At 36.6% G+C, this 24,276-nt stretch overlaps 1 protein-coding gene across 9 annotated transcripts in view; it reads left to right on the plus strand.

The window, feature by feature from the left end:
* Hk (potassium voltage-gated channel subfamily A regulatory beta subunit hyperkinetic) overlaps positions 1–24,276 on the plus strand; it is a 708,165-nt gene that overhangs the window by 549,867 nt on the left and 134,022 nt on the right. For all 9 annotated transcript variants that reach the window (XM_081737032.1, XM_081737033.1, XM_081737039.1 and 6 more), the window contains one exon: positions 22,889–23,096. In XM_081737032.1, coding sequence (XP_081593158.1) covers positions 22,889–23,096 — 208 coding nt within the window. The remainder of the gene's footprint in view (positions 1–22,888; positions 23,097–24,276) is intronic.

Consider the following 24,276-nt stretch of genomic DNA (forward strand, 5'->3'; position numbering starts at 1 on the left):
TATGTGTGCTGGCATAACAGCGGAGGATAAATACCCGGGAAATTTAATCGTTGTGGAGAAATTCCTTCAATAACATTCTTCGTCCTCTCTCTCTTTTTTTATCTATGTTTTAATTTAAGATTCGATAACGACAAGTGCATGCAGCTAATAAATAAATAAAATACAACTGAATTTGGAAGATATTGAAGAAAGTACGGAGGCAAATATGTATTGATTTAGAAAATGTTTGTGAAATGTACGAAATAACATGACAAAACCACAATATAAGAGAATATTTACGTTAAATCAGCTACAATGTTTGCACCATTTTGCGACACATTTTCCCCTCGTGTTGAAAAGAACGTTCTTCCATATGAACGTCAAAAAAGCTATAATTCTCATCAGGTGTCTCTGCACGTGCGGTACGAATATGGCATCCGTTGCTGTTTATCTGTGTCTTCTGCCTGCTTTGTTTATTCTATATCGTGTCGTATGCTTCACTTCACGTTTTCGCCGAGACTAGGCGTTAACGTTGAGTTATAAGATGATACAACTAAAACAAGGTTATCGGTCGCTTTGTCAGTTTTCATTCCTGTTTTGCTATACGTAAAGTAGAGAAACATTTTTGTTATGGAACAGTGTACTATGTTATTTGTAATTCTCTGACTGAAGATACACGAAGTACATATTTTTGAACTGCATAATATAGTCTCGAATTCAAGAATCGTAAAGTGTTGCAATATTTTGTAGCCATTTCGGGAGATATCGAGTTGGAATTTTGTAGTCATTCATCCTGGCTAAAGTTTTTTTCTTCTTTTCCTTAGTTTCACCAATTAAATGTTCAGATGGTACCTTCAAATATAAAATTTGGCGAATTGTTATTGATCTTGTTGTTAATGGTTGAAGTTTCTTTAATAAATGAAAGTACATCTGCTTAAAAAGAAATCACTATACAAGTCTGTATGAATTTATGTTTCTTAATGCCGGAATCCCTAGTTTTTGAAACATCCATCTTTCTTGAAAAAAAAAATTAGCATTGCTTATATTTATAAAAAAACATATATCAACTTTAAGTTTCGACCTTATTCATATTTAAGCAATACGGAGATATGAGGTGTCATCCATGTTGCAAACATTTAATATCTGAAAATAATATTATTTTCTGTGTTTCGAGTTTGGATAGTCCCCAGTACACACAGTGAGATTATCGCATCAACACGGTAATTACTTGAAAATTTCTACTCCTGCGTATTGATAATGATGGCCAGCACGCCTAGCTTGCACGGTGTCATTGCCAACTGGCCTATGTGTGACGTCAACGTACACCTTTCTTGTCGATATTAGTATCTAGATAATCAGTAACAGACAAGGGAGGGAGGGAGGTTGTGTGTTGTTGTAAGGTTAAGAAATGTGACATGAATACTCGAGTTATGTATAAAAGACCATCGATTCCATTAGTAAAGCTTTTATTTGCGTTGCCACCACTGCTTTCTCAACGTGGAAATTGCTTTGCCATTGCTGTGTATGTATGTTACTTCAAAGCGCATCCAATTTATCCTACCGGAAGTTGGAAAAAACGTTAAGAAAAGTTGCAGGTTATAAGGCTTCTAAAGTCAACCCTTAATAGAAGTTGCAAATTCATGTTTTATTTCATGTAAAGACACGTTTTTTTTCTTTATAAAGAATTCGGTTTACCATAAACTCCTATGTACAGGGTGTTAATGAACTATACCGACAAACTGTAAGAGGTAATTCCTCACATCAAAATAAGTCAAAAAGTTCATATTGACCTGTGGAGAAAAGTGCATAGTTTCAGAACTAGGGCCGTCCAAAATCGTGTAAAACCCAAATTTCAAGAGGCCCTATTTCGAATTCGATAAATTATAGAGTGATGGTTCTTATCAGCGCAAAGGAAGTCACACATACGCAATCAAAAAATGCATATTTCATTAATGTTCAATGGGTGTGCAGAGTATTCTCTGCAGGGTGAAATTCTCAGACATGCCATCAACCGAACTTTTGAGATATGCTCTGATTTTATGAATGGTCCAAAGTAGCAAACGATAAGCCTTGCGAGCAGTGAACACGAAATCTTTTGGCGCGATGTCGGAAGTGTTAAGGATCGTGAACAGCATGGTCTCTCGTATTCGGGGAAAAAACATGTTGCAATGTTTTCTTTCACGGTTATAGCTGAAGAAAACATGAAATATACCGTGACGAAATACATCGCATCACACGTTATTCCAAACACCAAAAAACATGAAGTTGCCCGTTCCTAACACTTCCGACTTCCCTCCAAAGCACTAGATGTCGATTGTTGTTAAGGCTTACCCCCTGCCTACTTTGGGCCCTCCTTGAAATCAGGGTATATCTGTAAACTCTATTGAAAGCATGTTGGAAAATTATATCCTGTACAGAGTACCCTCCAACACATTGAAAATTAATGTAATATGCACTTTTGGATTGTGCATGCGTTATTTCCTTTACACGGATGAGGACCATCATCCACAGTTTCGTGGAATTCGAAATAGGGCACGTTGAAATTTTGCTTTTTCGCGATTTTGGACAGCCCTAGCTCTAGAACTATGAACTTTTTGCAATAGCTCCACATAAACTTTTTCTCTTATTTTGATGGGAGGAATCACCTCTTACAGTTTGTCGGTATAGTTCATTAACACACCCTGTATATATTTACTCTGTTTGTCTGGCCGGGAGATACAGAATCTCAAGATCTACCTGATGGATCTCCATCAATTTTGGCCAGCAAGTAGAGAGTCAAAGATTAGGAATCGAGGTTGAAAGAGGTGATCCATTAAGTTGATCGCAAGATATGGACGATCAAAAACTTGTTTTCCAGGTATTCCTATCGGTGTAATTATGGATAACATCCTTGCTTGATAGATTACCCGCAATGCTGTCAGAATTACAGGGTTAGTATAATGTTCAGGATATAATACTAATCTATGGAATACAACAGTAAAATTAAACTAAATGACTTTTCTATTTGACAAATCTTAAAAAAATCTATTTTCAAATGTTCTTTCATTCTTACTAAAGTTTCGAGTGGGAAATGGAGGGTGAGAGAAAATGCCAAAATTAAAACTTCCTTCTAATACTGTCTCTGATTCGGTCCTTGGCCAAATAGGTTTGTGGTCGATATAATTGTGTACGTGGGTTTTCTCGGGTTACTCCAGTTTCCTCCCACAACCTCATTCCACCATTTCTTCCATCATCATTTACTTGCCTTAATAATCTGTTTCCCTTAGCTTAAAGGGCACAATCTTAGGACGTTAAACTCAAAGATTGAAGAATTTCAAACAATTAATATTTCCAGTACTTCATGGATACTTTTTTAACACCCCGGGTTCAAACCATGCTCCCACCAAGTGAACTTTGTGATGGACAAACACCGTGTGCGTGGGTTTCCTCGGGGCTCTCCCGTTTCCTCCCACTTTCTTCATTCCAGCATTTCATTCATTTCTCATCATCACCGTCTCCTTTAGCCTAACCGGCATAACCGTGGAACGTAAAACTGAAAGATTTCATTTCATTTTTTAAAAAAACAACCATGAAAAATGTTTTGTAAAAATAACGACACAAACATTGGAGGAAGCTAAAATGATTTGAAACCCAGATCCCAGGGCTTAGACCATGCACGGACCGTTTACACAATTTTCATAAGAGCCTCCAAACATTTTAAAAAAATACTAATTCTTAAAAAAAATTAAATAATTGAATGGGGACTGAAAATATTTTCTGGTAAACGTTATATTTTTTTTCTTTTTAACTACTTTTCATTTCTCAATTTTCATTTTTTTTTTTTTAATTTTAATTTCAATTTTCATTATGTATCACAATATTGATGGCGTTTTGTGTGTTTGTTGACGAAATACAGTTCATAAAATCTGGTAAGTCACTTACAATAACTCTGTATGTCATATTTTTAATTTTTAGTTACTTATGAGCACCACCAGAGGTGCCCACAGACTGGTTTCAGAGAGTAGGTTGCGACCATGGGAACATTTAAGAAGGAAATGCTCCATTGAAAATTTTACAATTAAGCAGGAGAATGATAAATTTGGGGCGGAAAAAGATAATTTTGGGGGGTTGTGTCCATCCCCTTTTCAAAGGCGCCGATTTCTCTGTAAATTGGTGGGGGGACATTCAGATGCAGAAGGTATACATATGAGGATTTTAAGACAAATTGCATTCAAATTATGCCAAATATTGTATATTCATAAATTCAATAGGGGACCTATATGAGCTTTGGGGGGATCCGGACCCCGAGGATCAGCGCCATTGCCCCTTGGTAGAAATGTGGACCCCTAGGCATTCCAATACTTTTTGAATTAATTTTGCTTAGAGGGTTCATCTTTAGCTCTTTGTTGCACGAATTAATTTTGGTCGTGTTGAAATTATTTTTCTTATTTCTTTCTTTATGCATTATATAGGTAAATGTAAATAATATTCAATAATATGATTTTTTTATGTTTTTACTTGTGGGGTACCAAGTTACAGGATAGATTATGATTGCAGGTCATGGTTGCATTACACTAGCGAAAGCAGAGTTTAGTGTCAATATCAGCAGAAACCATGTGGTATGGAAGATTGTGAAACAATGATTTTTTTTAATGTTAAGAGAACAAAAAAAAAGTTTGTGAAAATTATTACAAGTAACAAATGTGAACGTTTTGTGCTTTCTATATGCATTTTGACGCTCTGTGACACTTTCTGTCCGACCTATGCCACTATTCGAAAACTGAGTGGTAGAAAGCTTAATTCCATTGGTGCCACATGGCATCGGCGTGCTCTATTCGCTAATGTGCACATTTTAAGAATACCATTATTATTATTGTTGTTATTGATCCACTATGATGACAATTGGGATCATAATGCATTTTAGGGTTAAAAGAATATTATTGTATTATTTTAAATGGGCTTTATTGGCCAAAAGAGGGATTTGTAATAAACACCAAATAGTGTTCTTGATATGAGAACAAAATTACGAGGAGCATGTCAAAAAAGGACCGATGTTTTTTTTTTTAACTGGGGTTGGCAACACTGATGAAGTGAGATCATGCGCAGGAGCATGCTCAAGTATTTTGTGCTTGCTACAGAGATACAATCGTCCGAGTCAGTCGCATACGTTCAAGTAGCAGTAAGGTGAAATGACATCCGTAATACAAAATCCTACCAAATATATAAGATTTCTCAAACGATTTCTGAACGCCAAGACAGAATACAGCTGACATCCATCGGGGCTTGCGTCATTTGCGGACCGCAGTAAAGGAAAAATCAGGCAATGGTGCAGAGTGTTTCAAAAGGGGTGTTCAAATGTTTATTACGATGAACGTAGCGAAAGGCATAAGTGCTTAGACGAACAATATGAAGGAACGCTTAACGAAAAAGTGTGATCCAATCGCCGATTCACAATAACTGAATTCGCCAAGAGTTTCCAAAAGTGTCTGCGAAAAGAATGCATCTTATTGTGATTAAGAAACTCGGTTACTAAAAATTGAGTGCGAGATGAATGCCAAAAGTGTTGACAGACGCTCATAAAGACCAATGAATGACAGCTGTGTGTGATTTTTGAGCCCGTTGGGAGAGGATGAGGATGACCTCTTTTCTGATATAGGGATGGGGGATGAAACTTGGATATCTACGCCCCTGGGAAGTTGAAGTCAATAAAATGGTAGCACTCGGATTCCCCCAAAGCGAAGAGGTTCAAGCTAACACCATCAGTTCACAAAATCATGGTAACCGTATTTTGAAACTAAAAAATATAATCCTTATGGAATTCTTGGAATCAGGACAAACAATTAGCAGTTAAGTGTTGCCAAACACTGAATAATTTTCCACGTCCCATCCAAAATCGACGAAAGGAATGCTACTTCCTGGAATTCTTCTGATCCATGACAATGCCCTCCCACACACAGCTGCTCGTACTCTTGAAACAATTGAAAGATTTCGATGGAAACCATTCAATCATCCCTCTTACAGCCTTAACCTTATCTCCAGCAATTTCTTTCGTTTTCTTCATTTGGAAAAGTGGCTTACATTGAAGCGTCTCAACGATACATCAGCTGTGGACTAGCTGCACTTTCAGGTGGCAGATTTGTTCACAGAGGGTGTACGGAAGCTTGTAGAGTCACGAACATTAATAAATGGAGGCTGAGGCCGTTATTTCTTATGGCTCCAACCTTCATTTATTAATGTTCGTGACTGTACCAAGCTACCAGGAATATCTAGAGGTTTATGGTGACAATGGCGAATAATAACTAAGATATGAACTTGTATATCAATTACAGTAAATGTCTTGCGTTTAATATATATATATATATATATATATATATATATATATATATATATATATATATATAGGCCTATTGATTTTTTTTTTTTGACATTCGCCTCGTAAATTAGGCGATTAATTTTGCCCATTTCGATCATCGGTGTTACAGGGGTTTAAAATAAATTACGTAATGAGAGTAAAGTTGTCCATACTATACTGAACAAAAATCAATTAAAAGGTTAAACAATAGGCTTTGTCTAGTAAAAAAAATAGCTTGATGTTGAGAAGGTACGTTAATCACCAATCATTTATCGCTCAATAATTCAATGGACCAAAATTAAAGTGAACTTGATAACAACTACATTAAGTAGTCCAATTTCAAGATTAAATTTATGTCTGCATTATTTTTGAAACTAATTTCTTCCATTTTGCTGTTCCAAAAAATACGTAAATTAAGTAAGTTTATAGGATTTTGAAAGTAGACCGAATACAATTTAAATAATCCTAGCGATTTTTTTTGAACATGTTAAATAATCCTTTGTGTTCCTTGCATATTTTGTAACAAAGTTTCGGTAGTCATTTTGGAGATGTTAAATTTTCACTTTCTTTAGCTTTTATCACGCCATTTCTTTTCTTGTTAACTGAATAAATCCTAAAAGAAACAGAATGTTTTAAAATATGCTTTAAATTAGTTTAGAATCCGCTCCCAGAGACGGAAAGAGAGAGAGAGAGTTGTGCGCAATATCTTGTTCCAGAATCTTTCCTCGTGCAGCCAGCTTCCCAGCGAGAGGTCGCTGTAAGACATTGCAAAAGCAAGGAATTGGGAGGGAAAAGAAGAAAAAAAGACGATATAGAAGAATAGGCCAGGAATAAATCACTTGTAATCTTTCCCCTCAGACAGGAAGCCGTAGCCCATATTACTCAGCCACTAAATTTCATTTTAAAGCTGATCTGTTTCAGACGCCATTTTCATTTTACGTATTTTACTCGCCAGATTACACATCAAATTATCGTGTTTATGAATCATGTTTCTGAAAAGATATCATGCACTCATGCATATACAGGGTGCTTCAAAACAATACCGAAACGTTTGCTAGGTGATTCCTGACACTGACATAAGACAAAAAGTATAGACCAACCTGGGTGCACAAATGCTTCCTTTCGGAGTTATAGGCTGCCGAAAACATGAGAAAATGAACTTTAAAGGTCCATAGCTCCAAAACTATGGGACCTACTGTAGTCGGGTCAAGACCACTTAGGAACTAATGTGTGCGCTATCCAAAGTACATGTTTCAGAATCCTAAGGTACTCACGCAACAATTTTTATAGAGGCAGTTTGGTTAAGGGCATATAATTTGAAGTACTCACCAACTACCTCTGTAAAAACTGTTGCGGAAGTACCACAGGATTCTGCAACTTGGATATTTGGATGGGGCACGTACCAGTTCCTTAGTGAAGTCTTAACCCGACTACGGTAGGTCCCATAGTTTTGGAGCTATGAGCCTTTAAACTTCATTTTTTTTTTTAATGTTTTCGGCAGCCTATAACTCCGAAAGAAAGCATTTGTGCACCATGGATGATCTACACATTTTGTCTTACATTGGTTTCAGGAATCACTTCCCAAACATTGTCAGTGTTGTTTCGAAACACCATGTATATTTTTGCTCGCTTTGGTAAGTGATACTATCCTTGCAGTTTTTGGTTTCTACTTGTCTTTAATTTCAAATATCAGTATAGTTTTGTATCGTTTTTGTGTGTTTCTTCTGCACATTGTTATTAGAAGAAATTGCAATGTTAATTACGAAGGCTCGTTTTTTCTTGTGTAGCTAGTACTAATACAATTTTTGTCTATTACACACGCTTTTAGTTTGTGGTTATGGTACTGTTTCAGTATAGTTTAAAGGCTTTGTTTTCCTTGATGGGGTGGGGTTTATATTTACAATATGGTAGTTTTTCTTACATTAGTTCACATTAGGTTGCTATAGTGTGATGTACACTACAATATTATTGTGTCTTTCTCTGTGCATTCAACTGGTGCATGGTTCTTACACTCTCCCAGGATATATTTTATTGTTCCTTCTGTGTCTTGACATCCTCTGCGTTTGTCCACTTGTATCATTGGGGGGCCCCATTCCGTACCGGATTCCGTTAACTAGCGGCGGAAATCTGTCTTCAACATTGGAGGGGACGGGTAACACCGTTCCCATATTTTTTTTTTAAAGTTATGTTCAAAATATTTATGGAGTTGAAAAACAATGCTGTGAAGGATCAGAGAAGCAGAGTTGTCTTCAAGATTGGAAAGCGGGCAGATTTGAGGCTTATTCTATCAATTTCATCTTACTTTCATTTGTGGCAATCGGACACAAATCATCACATTTCTCCCCAAAAACACATTTCAAATCGGATTATTGGGAAGACAGTTTCTATTGAAGGGGACATGTCCTCCTCATCCTCCCGGGATTTGCGCCAGTGCCGTTAACGCAACCCAAAATCTGCGATTTAGTTTGCGATAATAGGCATAGGAGTTATAATTGATATTTGCATATTTCGCGTTGCGTTACACTGCGTAATTTTTCCAATAGCTAGTACAGAATGAGGCCCCAGGTCTTTTAGGATATGTTTGTAATAAGAATATTGATATGACTTTGCTCTAGATTGCTACCATATGTTCTTCTGTTTCAGTGAATAGATAGCTGTTGGCTAACCATTTGTTTTTGGATTCCTTGTATTCTATTATTATTTTTGTTAAGCTTTAGTTCATGTCAAAATAGAAGTTACGTCATTCGAAGTTGCCATTATTAATAGGCCTAATCACTGCGATATTAAAATTCCGCTAATTTTACAGTAATTATGTGATATCTTCAAATAGATAAAAGATAATCGAAATGTGGAACAAGAGCGCGCTAGACAATATTATTTTGTATTAGGTACTGTTGTCACGAGTCACCTGGTAGCTTTCTATTTGCAGCCAATTAGAAACGCGAAAATAAAGGCCGATTTTCTAATTGGCTCGAAACCAGATAAGTGAGTCATGATAATGGCGTTCTTGTCCCACTTTTCAATTATCTTTTATCTATTTTAAGATATCACATAATTACTGTAAAATTAGCGGTATTTTAATTTCGCCGTGATGAGGCCTCTTAAATCTGTAACGAGTACGTCTAAGGCCCTCTTTTTTTTTTTTTTTTTTTTTTTTTTCAGAACCACCTCAAGTTTACCATTGTTTTCCCGAATGTTGTCATTTTCTCCAAATTTGCCATTATACCCCCTAAATTTACCTTTCCTCTGTCAAATTTAACTTTCTTCCCGCCAATCTCCCTCAAGAGAGGAAACTTTTTACCTTGTTTTTTTCACGAAACTGTTGATAAGATAGTTCTACGATTTGTTAAGACGGTCTACCAATAAAACCACGACTACAGTGTTAATTCGAAGATACAGGTAAAGCAAAGTGAAGTTTACTAAGAATAAGGGAAAACACAAAGACTGTGCTCAATGGAAGATATGGAGGGGCTATACCCTCCGATATTCACAAGTAGACACTTAGTAAAAGTAAAACTAGAGGAAAGGAAAGTACGCGAAGTTTCTTCATCACTGGTTTTGGTAGTGAGGGGGAAAGCCTGTAAGAGAAAACGAGAATGGTTTCTGATACCAATTCCAACTTACAAGAACAGAAACCATTTTCGCTTTTAACTATTTATTTAAACTAGAAGTTGTATATTTAACCACTTCCAGCCACTTACCTTGCTTTCAATTGTCATATAGATAGATAGATATAGATATACGTACAGGGTGATCCGCAATTATATTTCTATTTTCATTTCACTATTATTTTGTCATTAAGAATGTTACATGGTTGCTGTAAATTCTATTATGTACTATGGTCCTTGCTAATTCATTCAACTTAGACACCAGCATTAGTAGCATACCGTTGTAGTCAGGTCCCAACGTTTCTCACAGACCATTGCAACATGTCGTTTGGTAGTACTCGCACACATGCTTCCTTAGTGACTGCTTCGAAAGTGTCCAAGTCACGCGGTTTTCTGGCATACATTTTCTCTTTCAAATGCCCCCAGAGGAAAATATCCAATGGGGTTAAGTCTATACTTCTCGATGGCCACTCAACATTTTCGCGACGTCCAATAACGCGGCCTAGAAAAGCATTGTCAAGCCATTCTCGCGAAATCAACGCAAAATGGGGAGATGATCCATCATGAATAAAGTACAAATTGTCCACTCCGTCTCAGGTTGAAACGATGGGATAAACAAACGTTTGTAGCATGTGTACATACCTTTCCGCATTCATTGTTTTACGAAGAATGTAAGTACCTATAAGAGTATCATCACGAATACCACACCACACAGTCAGCGAAGGGTGCTACTGCATCAACTGTAGCTCTAGGACTGTCGTTACTAGGGGCCCAGTAATGGCAGTTATGGCAATTTATGAACCTATCCACATGGAACATTGCTTCGTCTGACCACACAATGTTACTCAGGATATATCTAGTTCTTCTTCCATCTATTGTAATGTGGGTTCAGCAAACTCCATTCTAACATCACAGTCTTCCGGTGACAATCCTTGGACAAAATGTGGTTTCGATGGTCTCCAGCCGATCTCCTTCATTAGCCGTTGGACCGAACCATACGATAAAACGGATTTCTTATCATTTTATCTCAGAGATTTCGTGGGACTTTGCGCGAACACCACAGCAGCGTTGGCTTTAGTCTCTTCAGTGACAACTTTCTTTGGGAATCCAGCACCCTTTTGGTGAGTAACCGAACCCGTATGCAAAAAATTTGTATTCAGTCTCTTTATTGTTTTCACGTCCAGAGTCACGTGTCTTCCCTTTTCCCCTCTCCACCATCTTTGCACCATTTCAGGCGACTGCCATACTTGCATCCTCGCTATAATCCGAGCACGGTCAGCAATGTTCAGTTTCTGCTTCACCTTCACTTAATTAGTGGCTAAACCTGCAACCAGTGGCGGATCCAAGGGTAGCAATCGCCACCCATAAGAGGAAACTTTCTTATTTTATATATAAATAAAACCCACCCCAGAGTTTGGAGCTCTTAAAAGTAGTTCTAAGTAGCAGTATTACAACCCACTGCCCCCCCCCCCCAGAAGTCCATCGTGGATCCGTCCCTGCCTGCAACAAACAACAATAACGTAACAATTACATAATGGCGCGTAATAGCTAGAATAAAGCATAATGTAACGGTAGAGTTATTTATATTACATTGTTTGTGATAAACTAGCAGTAAAATAAAAAAGATAGGAACATAATAGTGGGTCACCCGGTAGATATAGATTTCTTTCTTGTCATGAATCCTGCCGAAAGTTTCCAGTGAGTAATTTCCTACTTCTGCACAGAATAATGTGCCACTGGTAAATTTATTAGAAATATATATTTTATATGCATGGGCAAAGTGCTTTCCTACATTTTTAATATATCTAAGTAGAAAGACTGTTAACTTTTTCCTCTTGAAACTAGTGCACACTTTTTTGTGTGTCCTTTTTGTCTCTAAAAAGAACAAAAAGAGAGAAAAAGAAGACTGTCCATATTGCATTTCAAATTCATTATTTACTGTCCTAGAAATGACCTTTTTGCGTGCGGAAGTCACGTCATGACCGATGCACGTCTTCCTAACACTTCCTATTAATCATACTTTTTGTTTTTTGTTTTTTTTTTAATAATGGGAAAAGCACTTGCATTTAAAGATCAAATATTAGACAAGTCTCCTCCTCTGCCCTCCTGTCCCCGTTGCATACATATATATCTACAATAAATCTTCTGCCTCTGTCTCTCGATTTGAAACTTCCCTTTTCTAATTACAAAACTATAGTTGAGATTGATGGACCAGATACTCTTTTTTAAAAATATTTACAGTGTAGCAACGAGGAAACGAGACCGTTTTTCTTTTGTTTTCTTTTTTCCTTTCTCTTATTTTTTATTATTTATTTATTTATTTATTTTGTGTTTGTAAGTTACTCTTTGGATAGGAGTGGATTGAATTTATGTTTAGTGTCCCGTTCAGCAGCTTAAGTTACTCTTTAGATAGGAGTGGATTGGATTTATGTTTAGTGCCCCGTTCAGCAGCTTAAGTTACTCTTTGGATAGGAGTGGATTGGATTTATGTTTAGTGCCCCGTTCAGCAGCTTAAGTTACTCTTTGGATAGGAGTGGATTGGATTTATGTTTAGTGCCCCGTTCAGCAGCTTAAGTTACTCTTTGGATAGGAGTGGATTGGATTTATGTTTAGTGCCCCGTTCAGCAGCTTAAGTTACTCTTTGGATAGGAGTGGATTGGATTTATGCTTAGTGCCCCCTTCAGCAGCTTAAGTTACTCTTTGGATAGGAGTGGATTGGATTTATGTTTAGTGCCCCGTTCAGCAGCTTAAGTTACTCTTTGGATAGGAGTGGATTGGATTTATGTTTAGTGCCCCGTTCAGCAGCTTAAGTTACTCTTTGGATAGGAGTGGATTGGATTTATGTTTAGTGCCCCGTTCAGCAGCTTAAGTTACTCATTGGATAGGAGTGGATTGGATTTATGTTTAGTGCCCCGTTCAGCAGCTTAAGTTACTCTTTGGATAGGAGTGGATTGGATTTATGCTTAGTGCCCCGTTCAGCAGCTTAAGTTACTCTTTGGATAGGAGTGGATTGGATTTATGTTTAGTGCCCCCTTCAGCAGCAAGACGTGGACCTACAGTTTAACATGATCCGAACTATATGTTAGGGTTCCTTCCGGGAATCGAACTCGAGTCTCCCACACCAAAGACACATGCTATCCACGTAGCCACGAGGCAGCTCAGGCAATTACTTTTGACACGGAAGTTTTCAATGTTTCGTGTGAATGAAGTGTTGAATGTCGCGTGTGGCCTTGAGAAGATGTACAGAAATTCCAGCTGGGCCAGTCTTCAGAAGGTGTTTATACCTCATTACCGTTTCAAAAATGGAATAAATAGTGAATATCAAGCTCAGTGCACTGTTACTGAAAACTCCAACAGAAACATTTGCAATGTTTAAAAACGTTTAAGGGGACAATTGCCTATCTCATTGCCTTGTTTATGACTTAAAAGGTTCAGTATGTAGCAGGGAATCTGTGAAAGATAACGAGCCCCCAGGTCCAAGCAAGTATGTTTGAATAATTGGCACGCATTAAATGATTGGCAAAGTTCGGGATATCATTATGTATGACTAAAATGCAAGCCTCAAGGCAACATCAGACCGAGTACATAAGGAAAGTGTTCGCCTAATAATAACAGTAGATTTTAAAATACAGAAGCTGTGCACGATTTAGCTTCCGTTACTTAAACGAAGGAGCAAAAACTAGAAAGAGTGCATCGCTGCTAGTAACGGATGGCCGCTGCTGAAAGGGAGTTAAATTTCTTCCAAAACATCATTGTAAAAGGACGAAACATGGGTTATTCAGTGCGATACGAGAACTAATGTGTACAGTGCTGAGTGAAAGAGCCGCGATTCATCCCAAACCCAAAAACATCGCAAAGAAAACAAGTAGAAGTGGTACGTCCACATCACGAGAAGGAACTTGGTTTCTATGAAGTGATATTCTCAATAAATATTAAAAACCGGAAATATTGAAAAATTTAAAAATGGGCGCACAAGTGTTACGCACGAGCAAGAAGCTGGACGACCATCTACGACCACAAATGACGAGAATAAGTCAAGACGAGGTCATTTTTGACTTTAAAAAAATCCATTCGTAGACACACTGTAGCGGCAAGATACTGTTCCCATATTGTGCCGAAAAAGTCTTTGATGAATTGCGGTCCCTGATACAGCCCAGCTTCCGACCACAAGAACCTGATCACTGCTCGTTGTTTGTTGCCTCTTTGGTTCAAACTTCTAATGGAGCGGTCATTATCTGTTTTCAAGAAAAGGGAGACAAATGGAGGAATTAGGATGAAACTTTCATAGCATGACCACACAGTAAAATAAACAGTATGAACAATGTAAAGAAAAGTTACAGCTGCATTGGGGATAATTTTTGATTTACCCTCGTATTATTATTCTAGGTTGAGCACGATCAGAGAAATGCTCTGCGGGGATTTTCCCGGACCAACTCCTGAAATCATTACTGCCCTGGGGGAAATCTCAAATGACCATTGCAGTGCTGATTATAGTACTTTTTAAAAATACTTTTTAGAAATAGTTCATCATGTGTCTCCTTTAAGAGTCTTCATCCCGGCGAAATTAAAATACCGCTAATTTTACAGTAATTATGTGATATCTTCAAATAGATAAAAGATAATCGAAATGTGGAACAAGAGCGCCCTAGACAATATTATTTTACATGAGAAACCGTTATCACGACTCACTTACCTGCTTTCGATTTCGAGCCATTTTGAAAATCGGCATTTATTTTTGCGTTTCTAAACAGCTGAAAACGCAAACCCACTAGGTGACATGTGATAACAGTACCTCACGCAAAATAATATTGTCTAAGGCGCTCTTGTTCCACATTTCAATTATCTTTTATCTATTTGAAGATATCACATAATTACTGTAAAATTAGCGGTATTTTAATTTTGCCGGGATGAAGACTCTGGGTGGAACTTTAAAATAAATACTTCATTTTCTCTTATTGATAAATTCATAGGTGGTCTCAATATATGTAACATCATTTGTAGAACTTGAGCTAAGTTCGGATTCCATATAAAGCTTTGAATAAATATACACTTCAAGTTAACGAATTCCTCACTATCTCATACAGCCCTGTTTCTCTCCACAATTTCCTTAACTTGTGTTTCACTGGAGCTCTGAATAAGAGGAAGCGAATACAGAATCAACACGATATTAAGAATTTCCAAATTATTTTCCTAAACATTTAAAAATGAATAAATTTTTATGAGTACTATCACGTGAAAGTCAACAAGACAGCGTTCTGATAGGTATTCATTCAATTAAGTGAGGGTAACAGGTGAACCTTTCTATCCACCGTGAAGCCACCGTTAAATTAAAGAAAAAACTGTCACATTTAAATAACTAACAGTGTAGTAAATATAATTTCTTTATTTTATTCATTACGACGCAAATAAGTGTATATTTACGTACTTAGATAAACACCTTTAATTATGTGATGAATGTACTTATTTTAGGCAGCAAATTTCTAAAAGCGTATCAGATTATTATTTGAAATTTCACACCAAAATTTTTAGAACTTTTTAAGTGTTGAGTATCATTAATATAACCTTCAGTGTAAAACAAGATATTATCGCTGGGAACATGATATCATTTTAGTTCAGAGTTTAAAGATTTAATTTTTAGCGTCAACCACTTCACTAACTTTAGCTAAAACAGCCTGAGAGGGAGAATGAATTGTGAGGATGGAATGAAAGCATTTAATGTGTCTCCTGTCTTGTTACAACATTCTTTTGCAAGCAAGTAAATGAGGTAACAAACAAGAAAGGCAAGAGGTTGAAGAAGCGAGTCCTTGACATCTAGTCAGAGAGTCTGTCAGTCAGCCATATTAGATAATTTTCCATGTTTCCTGAGTCTTATTACTTTTTTTCGTTTTCAACACTTAACTGTTGCAATATCAGCTATGCTTCACTCTAACAGATGAATTGGCTCATTCCTTACTCTCAGCTTAATTAAGCGCGCTTAAAATACGTGTAATCTCCCTGTTTTCTTGTCGTTAATTCTGCTTCTAGTATGATATGAAGACCGATTTGGTTGTCTGTCCACTTTGATGAAGAAAAAGAAAAGGAAGTTGTAATTACGAAAACCATCTTGTGCTTCCTTACTTTATCTTTGACGACATATTATTCCCAGGGCTTTTTTTAAATATAAAATTAGTAATTTAGATCTTTCTTTTTACCTGGCGTTTAATTACTTCAGGCCCGTATTGAAGCTTAGATTGAGTAATTTTAGGATTAGGGTTAGAAATTAGATTTCTGGGCTTTTAGCGTCTATAGCCATGCTAGCCCATCACTTACGAGGCATGACGTCCCTTGGCGATCACACTTTTGGGGGAAAGGAATAGTCCAGGATCTGACTATGGTTCTGTAGGAAAGTTTGAGTATGGAGAATTTTTCTTCAGAAATCGTTAGTAGGTGTCTTGCTAATTATTTTTTACTTGGTTGGACATCCGACATCTGGTACGTTTTCTGGGTATGACGTCATCAAATATGGCGGCTACTTAATCACAAAAAAGTTCAGATCTAGGCTAAGATTGGAGTGATTAATACGTAATTTCGTTCTTTTCTTTCAGGATTGCTTAGCAGGGGTCCTAGTACGTATCTTTTTACTAAGGTGAACACTCGACATTTCTCTGGGATGACGTCATCCAAGATGGCAGCTGCTTAATCACAGAAATGTTCATATTTAGACTAATATTAGACTGATTGACATGTAATTTCGTTCTTTTGTCAAGGTTTGCTTAACAGAGGTCTTTATCTTACTAAAGTGAACATCTGACACATTTCTCTGGGATAACGTCATCCAAGATAGCGGCTGCTCAATTACAAAAATATTCATACTTCTGGAATTAACACGGAAATTCGTTGTATTTTTTTATTGCTGTTAAACAAACGTTCTTGTAACTCTTTTGAATTTAGGTGGTCATCCGACAAATTCTCCTCATATAATATTATCCAAGATGGCGTCTATTCAATCACAGCATTCTTTATATCGCTGGTAATATTTGACTAATCAACATGCATATTCGTTAGTATGTTGTAATTACTATTGGCGAAGCGAATACCTCTAAAGTCGCAATTCACTTTAATTCTAACATAGTTCCAGATGAGCTAAATATACATTATTTAAATAGTACTTTAAATATATTAAACCATTTATATCAACAGAGACATTCACAGCAACGCATATATCCGTTCCTCTTATTAGTATAGAGAACTAAAAATCTAACTAATTTTCTAATCCAGTAAACTATGCGCTCTATTAAATCATTTTAATTAAATATGTTGTAACACAATAACTAATTACTAACTAATTACTAAGATAATAAATTTATAAACAGCGGAGTTCATTCTGATTTTATAAATACTATTAACAACATAATGCCAATACCCTTGCCTAAAAACTAATCTGTTTACAAATATGAGGTGCATCAGAAGTTTTAAATTATACTATATGAAAAGCGAAATGTAATATACTACAATAAATATCACCACCAGCTTTTTAAGATCTTACTATCTTATAAGGATTTTTACAAATTGAATGCGACTCCTTTACACTTGCAAAAAGGAATATGTTTTCTTATTTTTCTTACAAATGCATGGGGATTTTGTATATGTGAAATAAGTACATGCCCCAATAAACTTACTGCTGTAAGTTTTGTTTCGACATCTTCTGTCACTTCGAAACCAAATCACACGGGTCTAAGTAAACAATTGTGTCATCAATACAGTGTCGCTAAAGGTATGTATAAAAGAGCTTAATAAGCGTCCCTTAATACTCCTGCTTGTAGGTGGCAAGCCGTCAATGTATATTTTTTTCCATGATGATACTGACAAGCCCTGAATTCATTTATAGATTGCAATGGGATCATTTCTTAGGTATTCTTCTGCTGCATCTTTAAGGCCTTTTCTACATCATCCCAGTCAGACATCACTACAAAATTTTTCCAAATATATGTTCGATGCAGAATGAACAGCAGCTTTCTTCATACCGAACTTATTAGTGTAAGACCCTGACAGAGCATGGATAGCTGGAAGCAATTTGCACAGATTTTCTCCCATTTTTCGGTAAAAGGCATGAACAGGCAAAAGTAGTATGGAATCAACAATTCTATTGTGTAACCACATTTCTTGTAAACTAATTCGATGTAGAGTAGGCCAATGAAACAATGCTAATATCATTACGTCAATGTCATCACTAATGGGAACAATTTTGGTGAATCTATACCGGGACACATGCTTAGAATGAGGGGCCGCAGTGGTTCAGTGGTAGAGCGTTCACCTCTGGTGCTTGGAGTCCCGGGTTCGTTCCCAGTCCCCGCCAAGTGAACTTTGTGGTGGACAAACACCGTGTGCGTGAGTTTTCTCGGGGTTCTCCCGTTTCCTCCCATTTTCTTCATTCCATCATTTCATTCATCACTCATCATTACCGTCTCCTTTAGCTTAACCGGCATAACCGAGGGACGTAAAACTCAAAGATTTCATTTCAAAGATGCTTAGAATGAATCATCATTCTAAAGTCAACTTCTTCTACTAATAAACAATTTATTTGTGGATGATTAACTTGCATTCCATTTTTCACAGATGTTCAGTTGAATATTATCTCATCATCACCGAAGGCACTAAAGTGTAGTTGGTAACACATGGCGCTTCAATCAAAAACGCCATTAATATTTTTGCAATTAAGTCTAAAATAGCAGTTTGTTCCTTGAAGATCCTCAGAAACTAGTAAGTTATACAGCCAATGGAATGTCTTCGGAGATGGAATCTATATGCATAACAGAAGCACTATTTTGCCCTCGCACTCTCTCGTGTTCTTTTGGTGATAGTTTGTGGTGCTATAATCGACCCTTCGCAGTTCTTCGTAATGCTCGGAATATACTTAAAGTAAAAAGAAGCTACTTAACCAAAAAACTTTTCTTGTCAGTTTTCATCATTTTCCAGGTATTAATAGAATTCATAACATCTACAGAGTAACAAGTTTTCCGATCCATTTGAAACAGAAGATCGTTATTGGTGATAGTGATAATGTTTCTAGCTCTTTCAATAATGCTCTTTCTAGTGGCTCCCTTGTGAACCCTTCTTCATCGAGGAGTAGAGAATTATTTAAATGTAAAACCACGTGTATGAGTAAAATCATTATCTTGTAATTAAAAAGTGGCTTTTAGAAACTCCTCAGCTCTTGGACACTCATTCGTAAACACGATTATGTGAGTTTTTGGTTCCAAATAACACTCAAAAGGTGTCACTTAGAAGTCTCTCGTTGAGGACTGTCGTGACATGCTCGTTTCCTTGAGGATTTGCAAAGTTCTTTTTCCATTTGATAAAGAAGTAGTTTCCATAGTCTCACTTGTTAATGTTTTCTTCTCCCTTTCGGCCGGCAAAAGTGTCTTTTTATGAGTATACTGTTTATAACATGCATTATTCAGATCATGGTAAGATATTGTTACCACATTTATAGAGTACAAACGTTTAGCAACAATGTCATTTCGCATTTGGGCCGCTGCCCTTCAATTTTCTCTGCCATTTTCAGTAGTTAAGAGTCTTCATCCCGGCCAAATTATAATACCGCTAATTTTACAGTAATTACGTGATATCTTCAAATAGATAAAAGATAATCAAAATGTGGAACAAGAGCGCCCTAGACAATATTATTTTACATGAGAAACCGTTATCACGACTTACTTATCTGCTTTCGATTTCGAGCCATTTTGAAAATCGGCATTTATTTTCGCGTTTCTAAACAGCTGAAAACGGAAAGCCACTAGGTGACTTGTGATAACAGTACCTCACGCAAAATAATATTGTCTAGGGTGCTCTTGTTCCATATTTCAATTATCTTTTATCTATTTGAAGATATCACATAATTACTGTAAAATTAGCGGTATTTTAATTTCGCCGAAATCAAGAGTCTTAATACACGATGGTTACTTACATTTTATATGATGCATGAATTTTTTACTATATTGAAACTCTCGACAATTTTGTGGTATCCATATTTTCATTTCAAAAACCTGAGGGGAAAGGAAAAAAAACTTATAATCTAAATTAGGACACTTGAAGTAGTTTCTAGATTTACACTTAAAAAATTGCCATAGATACGAAAAAAAAATTAATGTAATGTAGCAACTGTCATATTCGATGACGCCATGCCTGTAAAATGTGTTGAATGTCCAGCTAAATTAAAAGTACTTGTTACGTCACCTGCTAAGTTTTCCTTAAAACAACCAAACAAGCTTTCATGTTTATTAGTCAAATATTAACCAGCGATATGAAGATTTCTGTGATTGAATAGACGCCATCTTGGATGATGTTACATGTGGAAAATTTGTCGGATGACCACCTAAATTCAAAATAGTTATAAGAACATTTGTTTAACAGGAATGAAAAATTATAACGAAATTTTATATTAATTTTAGTAAAATATTACCAGAAGTATGAATATTTTTGTAATTGAGCAGCCGCCATCTTGGACGACGTCATCCCAGAGAAATGTGTCGGATGTTCATTTTAGTAAGAAAAATACTTAAAAGGACCCCTGTTAAGTAAATCTTGAGAAAAGAACGAAATTGTATGTCAATCGGTCTAACATTAGTCGAAATATGAACATTTTTGTGATTAAGCAGCCGCCATCTTGGATGACGTCATCCCAGAGAAATATTGGGTGTTCACCTTAGTAAAAAAATACATACTAGGACCGCTGCTAAGCAATCCTCAAAGAAAAAAACACAAAAATACTTGTTAAGCAATCCAATATTAGCCTAGATCTGAACATTTTTGTGATTAAGTAGCCGCCATATTTGATGAGGTCATATCCGAAAAACGTACCAGATGTTGGATGTCCATACAATTAAAAAATAGTTAGCAAGACACCTACTAACGATTTCTAAAGAAAAATTCTCCATACTCAAACTTTCCTACAGCACCTTAGCTAGATCCAGGACTAGAAAGGAATAAAGGATTGGAGAAGGAAGGAAGCGGCCTCTGATCTATATGTTAGGAACCATCCCGGCATTTGCGTTGTGTGAATAAGGAAAACTCAGGCAAACCTCACTCAGGATGGCTGACCTGATAAAGCTCTTACAATTTTTCGACCGAGAGTCCTTATCGGGAATCGAACCCGGAACCTCTTGCACCAAATACGAAAGTCTTAGCTACTATGCTACGCAGGGCCACTGCTGAGTAACCTATGACTGTGAAGCCTATCCTTTGACAGCATGCAACCTAGGCGCAGGATATTTGGCGTTCCCCTTCCCCCCATCCTTTATATTAGGTAATAAACTAATTGATTACACCAGAAATTTCCCGTACAGTTGTTTCAGTTACAGATTATAAATAAATATACTTTTTTCCTTTTTGAAGTGATCTTGTCGTGTAAATTTACACTGAACAATGAGACTTTACGTAGGCACAACTGAGTGCTGGATCCCTTATTAGTAGCAATTTTGCTCGTTGCAACTTGCAACAAAGGCTATAAAAGCCTGATCAAGATTGACAATTTACTTCTATCTTTGCCTTCAAATTCGGGAAGTAGAATTATATTTGAGGTTACATCACTTTTCTGTAGGAAGTGGGAAGGTCTGGAACTATATGCTTGGGCGGAAGAATGTGTTAATCCAGTCCTGAATTACAAATATAAGGAAAATATTTTACATTGTTACATAAATATTCTTTTACGCTATAAAATTCCTTCTCTATTAGATACGATTTTAAGTTTTGTTTAAATTTATTTGTTTTTCTTCGTTTTTATATGATCGAACAAAAGCGTTGAATATTTTATTTACTGTATGTCTGGAGCCCCGTTGTATCAGTGATAATAATCTAGTAAAGTAAAACATTTTATTTTGATCTGAGTCGATCTTTTCGCCTCATCTTCAATTTGCGTTAGATTGAAAACGGATGCTTTATATATGTAAATAGATGACACTGTTAATATCATTAGGTTTTTAAAAGTACGATTTACAGTTTGTTGTGTAATGTAAGTTTGAAATGGTACGATTGGCCTGTTTTTCTTCAATACTCGTAAATATAGATTTGCTTTCAGCTGTGTTACCCCTAAAATAGAATACTAAAATAGAATGTTAGGGTATGTGGACCCATAAGATTTGTATCAAGCCTTTTAAAGTTAATGTGTCTTTTAGCACTCTTAGAGCATATAGCTTTGAGTTCAGTTTATGTATCACACAAACAAGACACAACCAAATCCTACGAATAAGGTAAACCCAAGATAAATTATAACATACAATATTGTTTAACAGGTGGGTTTTATTTTAGAGTACGAAACTATAGCTCCAAATTATGGGAAACCAATATTGAAACTGAAAAAGTGCTGAATGTACACAGAGAAAAATACGTTCTCCGGACAGCAGTATATTGTACAAATGTACGGTATCCTCTTGCTTACTATAGAAATCAGTACGGAGCATACGTTATCGGTATGCTACATAGGCACTGCCCTTAGATGTTACATCATGTCGTTGCAGGATGTCTGACATCTAACAGTTTTCCGTATATCACATACATATACTTATGTTACCTTCGTCGGCTATATGTTATATACGTCCATTTGTATGTGAGATCCTGACCGCCTACATTGTTTCATACAGAAACTACGTATAGATGGAACACTTATATTATAAAACATGCGTTTTCAGTTATACATCTGCTGTACGTTAAGTCCAAAAACTACAGGAATTACGCATGTAACCTATCTTTTTAAGTGTGCCACCTACATTTTTTTCTCAGTGTACTACTTCCGATTTCCATAGAGGTTAAACCTTTTCTTGGGACGCTTAATTCATAACTTTAAAAAAAAAAGAGAGAAAGAATCAGTAGTAATCAGTAAATGTGTTTTCATCATTCAAAAGAAAAGTTTTTTTTTTATTTTTTTCTGGACACTTCGCACCGTAGAAGTTGACTGATCTCTAACATGTATTTTCTTCCTCTTCTTCGTGTTTAGGCACCTGGGTAACTTTCGGGAGTCAAATCAGCGAGGAACAGGCAGAGGAGATCATAAGCCTGGCGTACGACAGTGGTATCAACGTCTTCGATTTATCAGAGGCTTATTCAGGTCCCAGGGCGGAGCTCGAACTCGGACGAATATTGCAGAAGAAGAATTGGAAAAGAACGTCGTACATCGTTACCACCAAAATCTACTGGAACACCAAGTAAGTAACATTTTTTAAAAACGTATTCATTCAGCAGCCAAGATATGCAATGAAGTTCTAGAGGATGTATTTAAAAAAAAAGTCGTGATGTGTTTCGTTAAAAGAGAATATGGTTAACATTTTAAGTTTACAAAATCACTCGTGTGCCGTCATATGTGGTTAATTCACGTGCCTTTTGTGGGCATGGTTCTAGGTTTCATCTTCAGTCGAAGGACAAATGATTGCATGGAAAGGCGCGTCGTGCTTTGAATCCTGCTTGAACAACAGAGCTCGTCTCGATCCTGAAAATTGGCATTAAACGCCAAATGATAAAATCAATTAATCATTTAATCAAACAACAAGTACACATACTCCGAGACGGAACTAAACGAGACAACTCATTGAGACAAGACAGTCCTCTAGCTTTCGTGGGCAAGCGATGTATACAGGGTGAACCTGAAAGATGTGTACAAATCCCGGGAAGTGATTGGTGATATCAAAACAACACAAAAAGTCTTGTTGCATGTTGTCGAATTCCGCGTCGTACACCATGCGCATACGTATCTTTCTATTCCGTTCCAATTGTCAGGATTTCAGTTCTGATTCCAAGTTGGCACCCCTGTCATTCGTACACGAAGCGGAATTCGACAACATGCAATAGGACTTTTTGTGTTCTTTTGATATCACGAATCACCTCCCGAAGTATGACCACTTCTTTCTCTTCTGTTCCAATTGTCACGATTCGATTTTTGATTCCAAGTTGGCACCCTTGTCCTCTTACACGACGTACTTTCAACAATATGTAAAAAGACTTTTTGTATTCTTTTACGATACGATAATTTTAAAAAATGTAAAACATACGGTAATTTTAAAGACAAAATCGATAATTTTGTTCTCTGAGGTTGGCAACTCTGCTGTTTAGAAATAATATTGAGTTAAATACAGCTTCAGTAAGACTTCAGTCACAGACGCTTTTAAAGTTACTCAGCAGTATACTTTGTGCACTGGTATATCAATTTCGAAGTTTATCTGAAATCCCTGAACGAAAATCAGACTAGTAGTCGAAGTACTGTCGCAAGGGCAAAAGGAAAAGTAGAAAACCCTAATAAGAAAATTATTACGTGTGGATAAACAAGTGGAAGTGCAGTTTCACGCAGTGGCGGCTTTAGTGGGTAGGCCGGGTAGGCACGGGCTTACCCAA

This window comes from Thermobia domestica, chromosome 13 (genome assembly GCF_964235325.1).
Source record: "Thermobia domestica chromosome 13, izTheDome1.hap1.1, whole genome shotgun sequence".
Classification (NCBI taxonomy): domain Eukaryota; kingdom Metazoa; phylum Arthropoda; class Insecta; order Zygentoma; family Lepismatidae; genus Thermobia; species Thermobia domestica.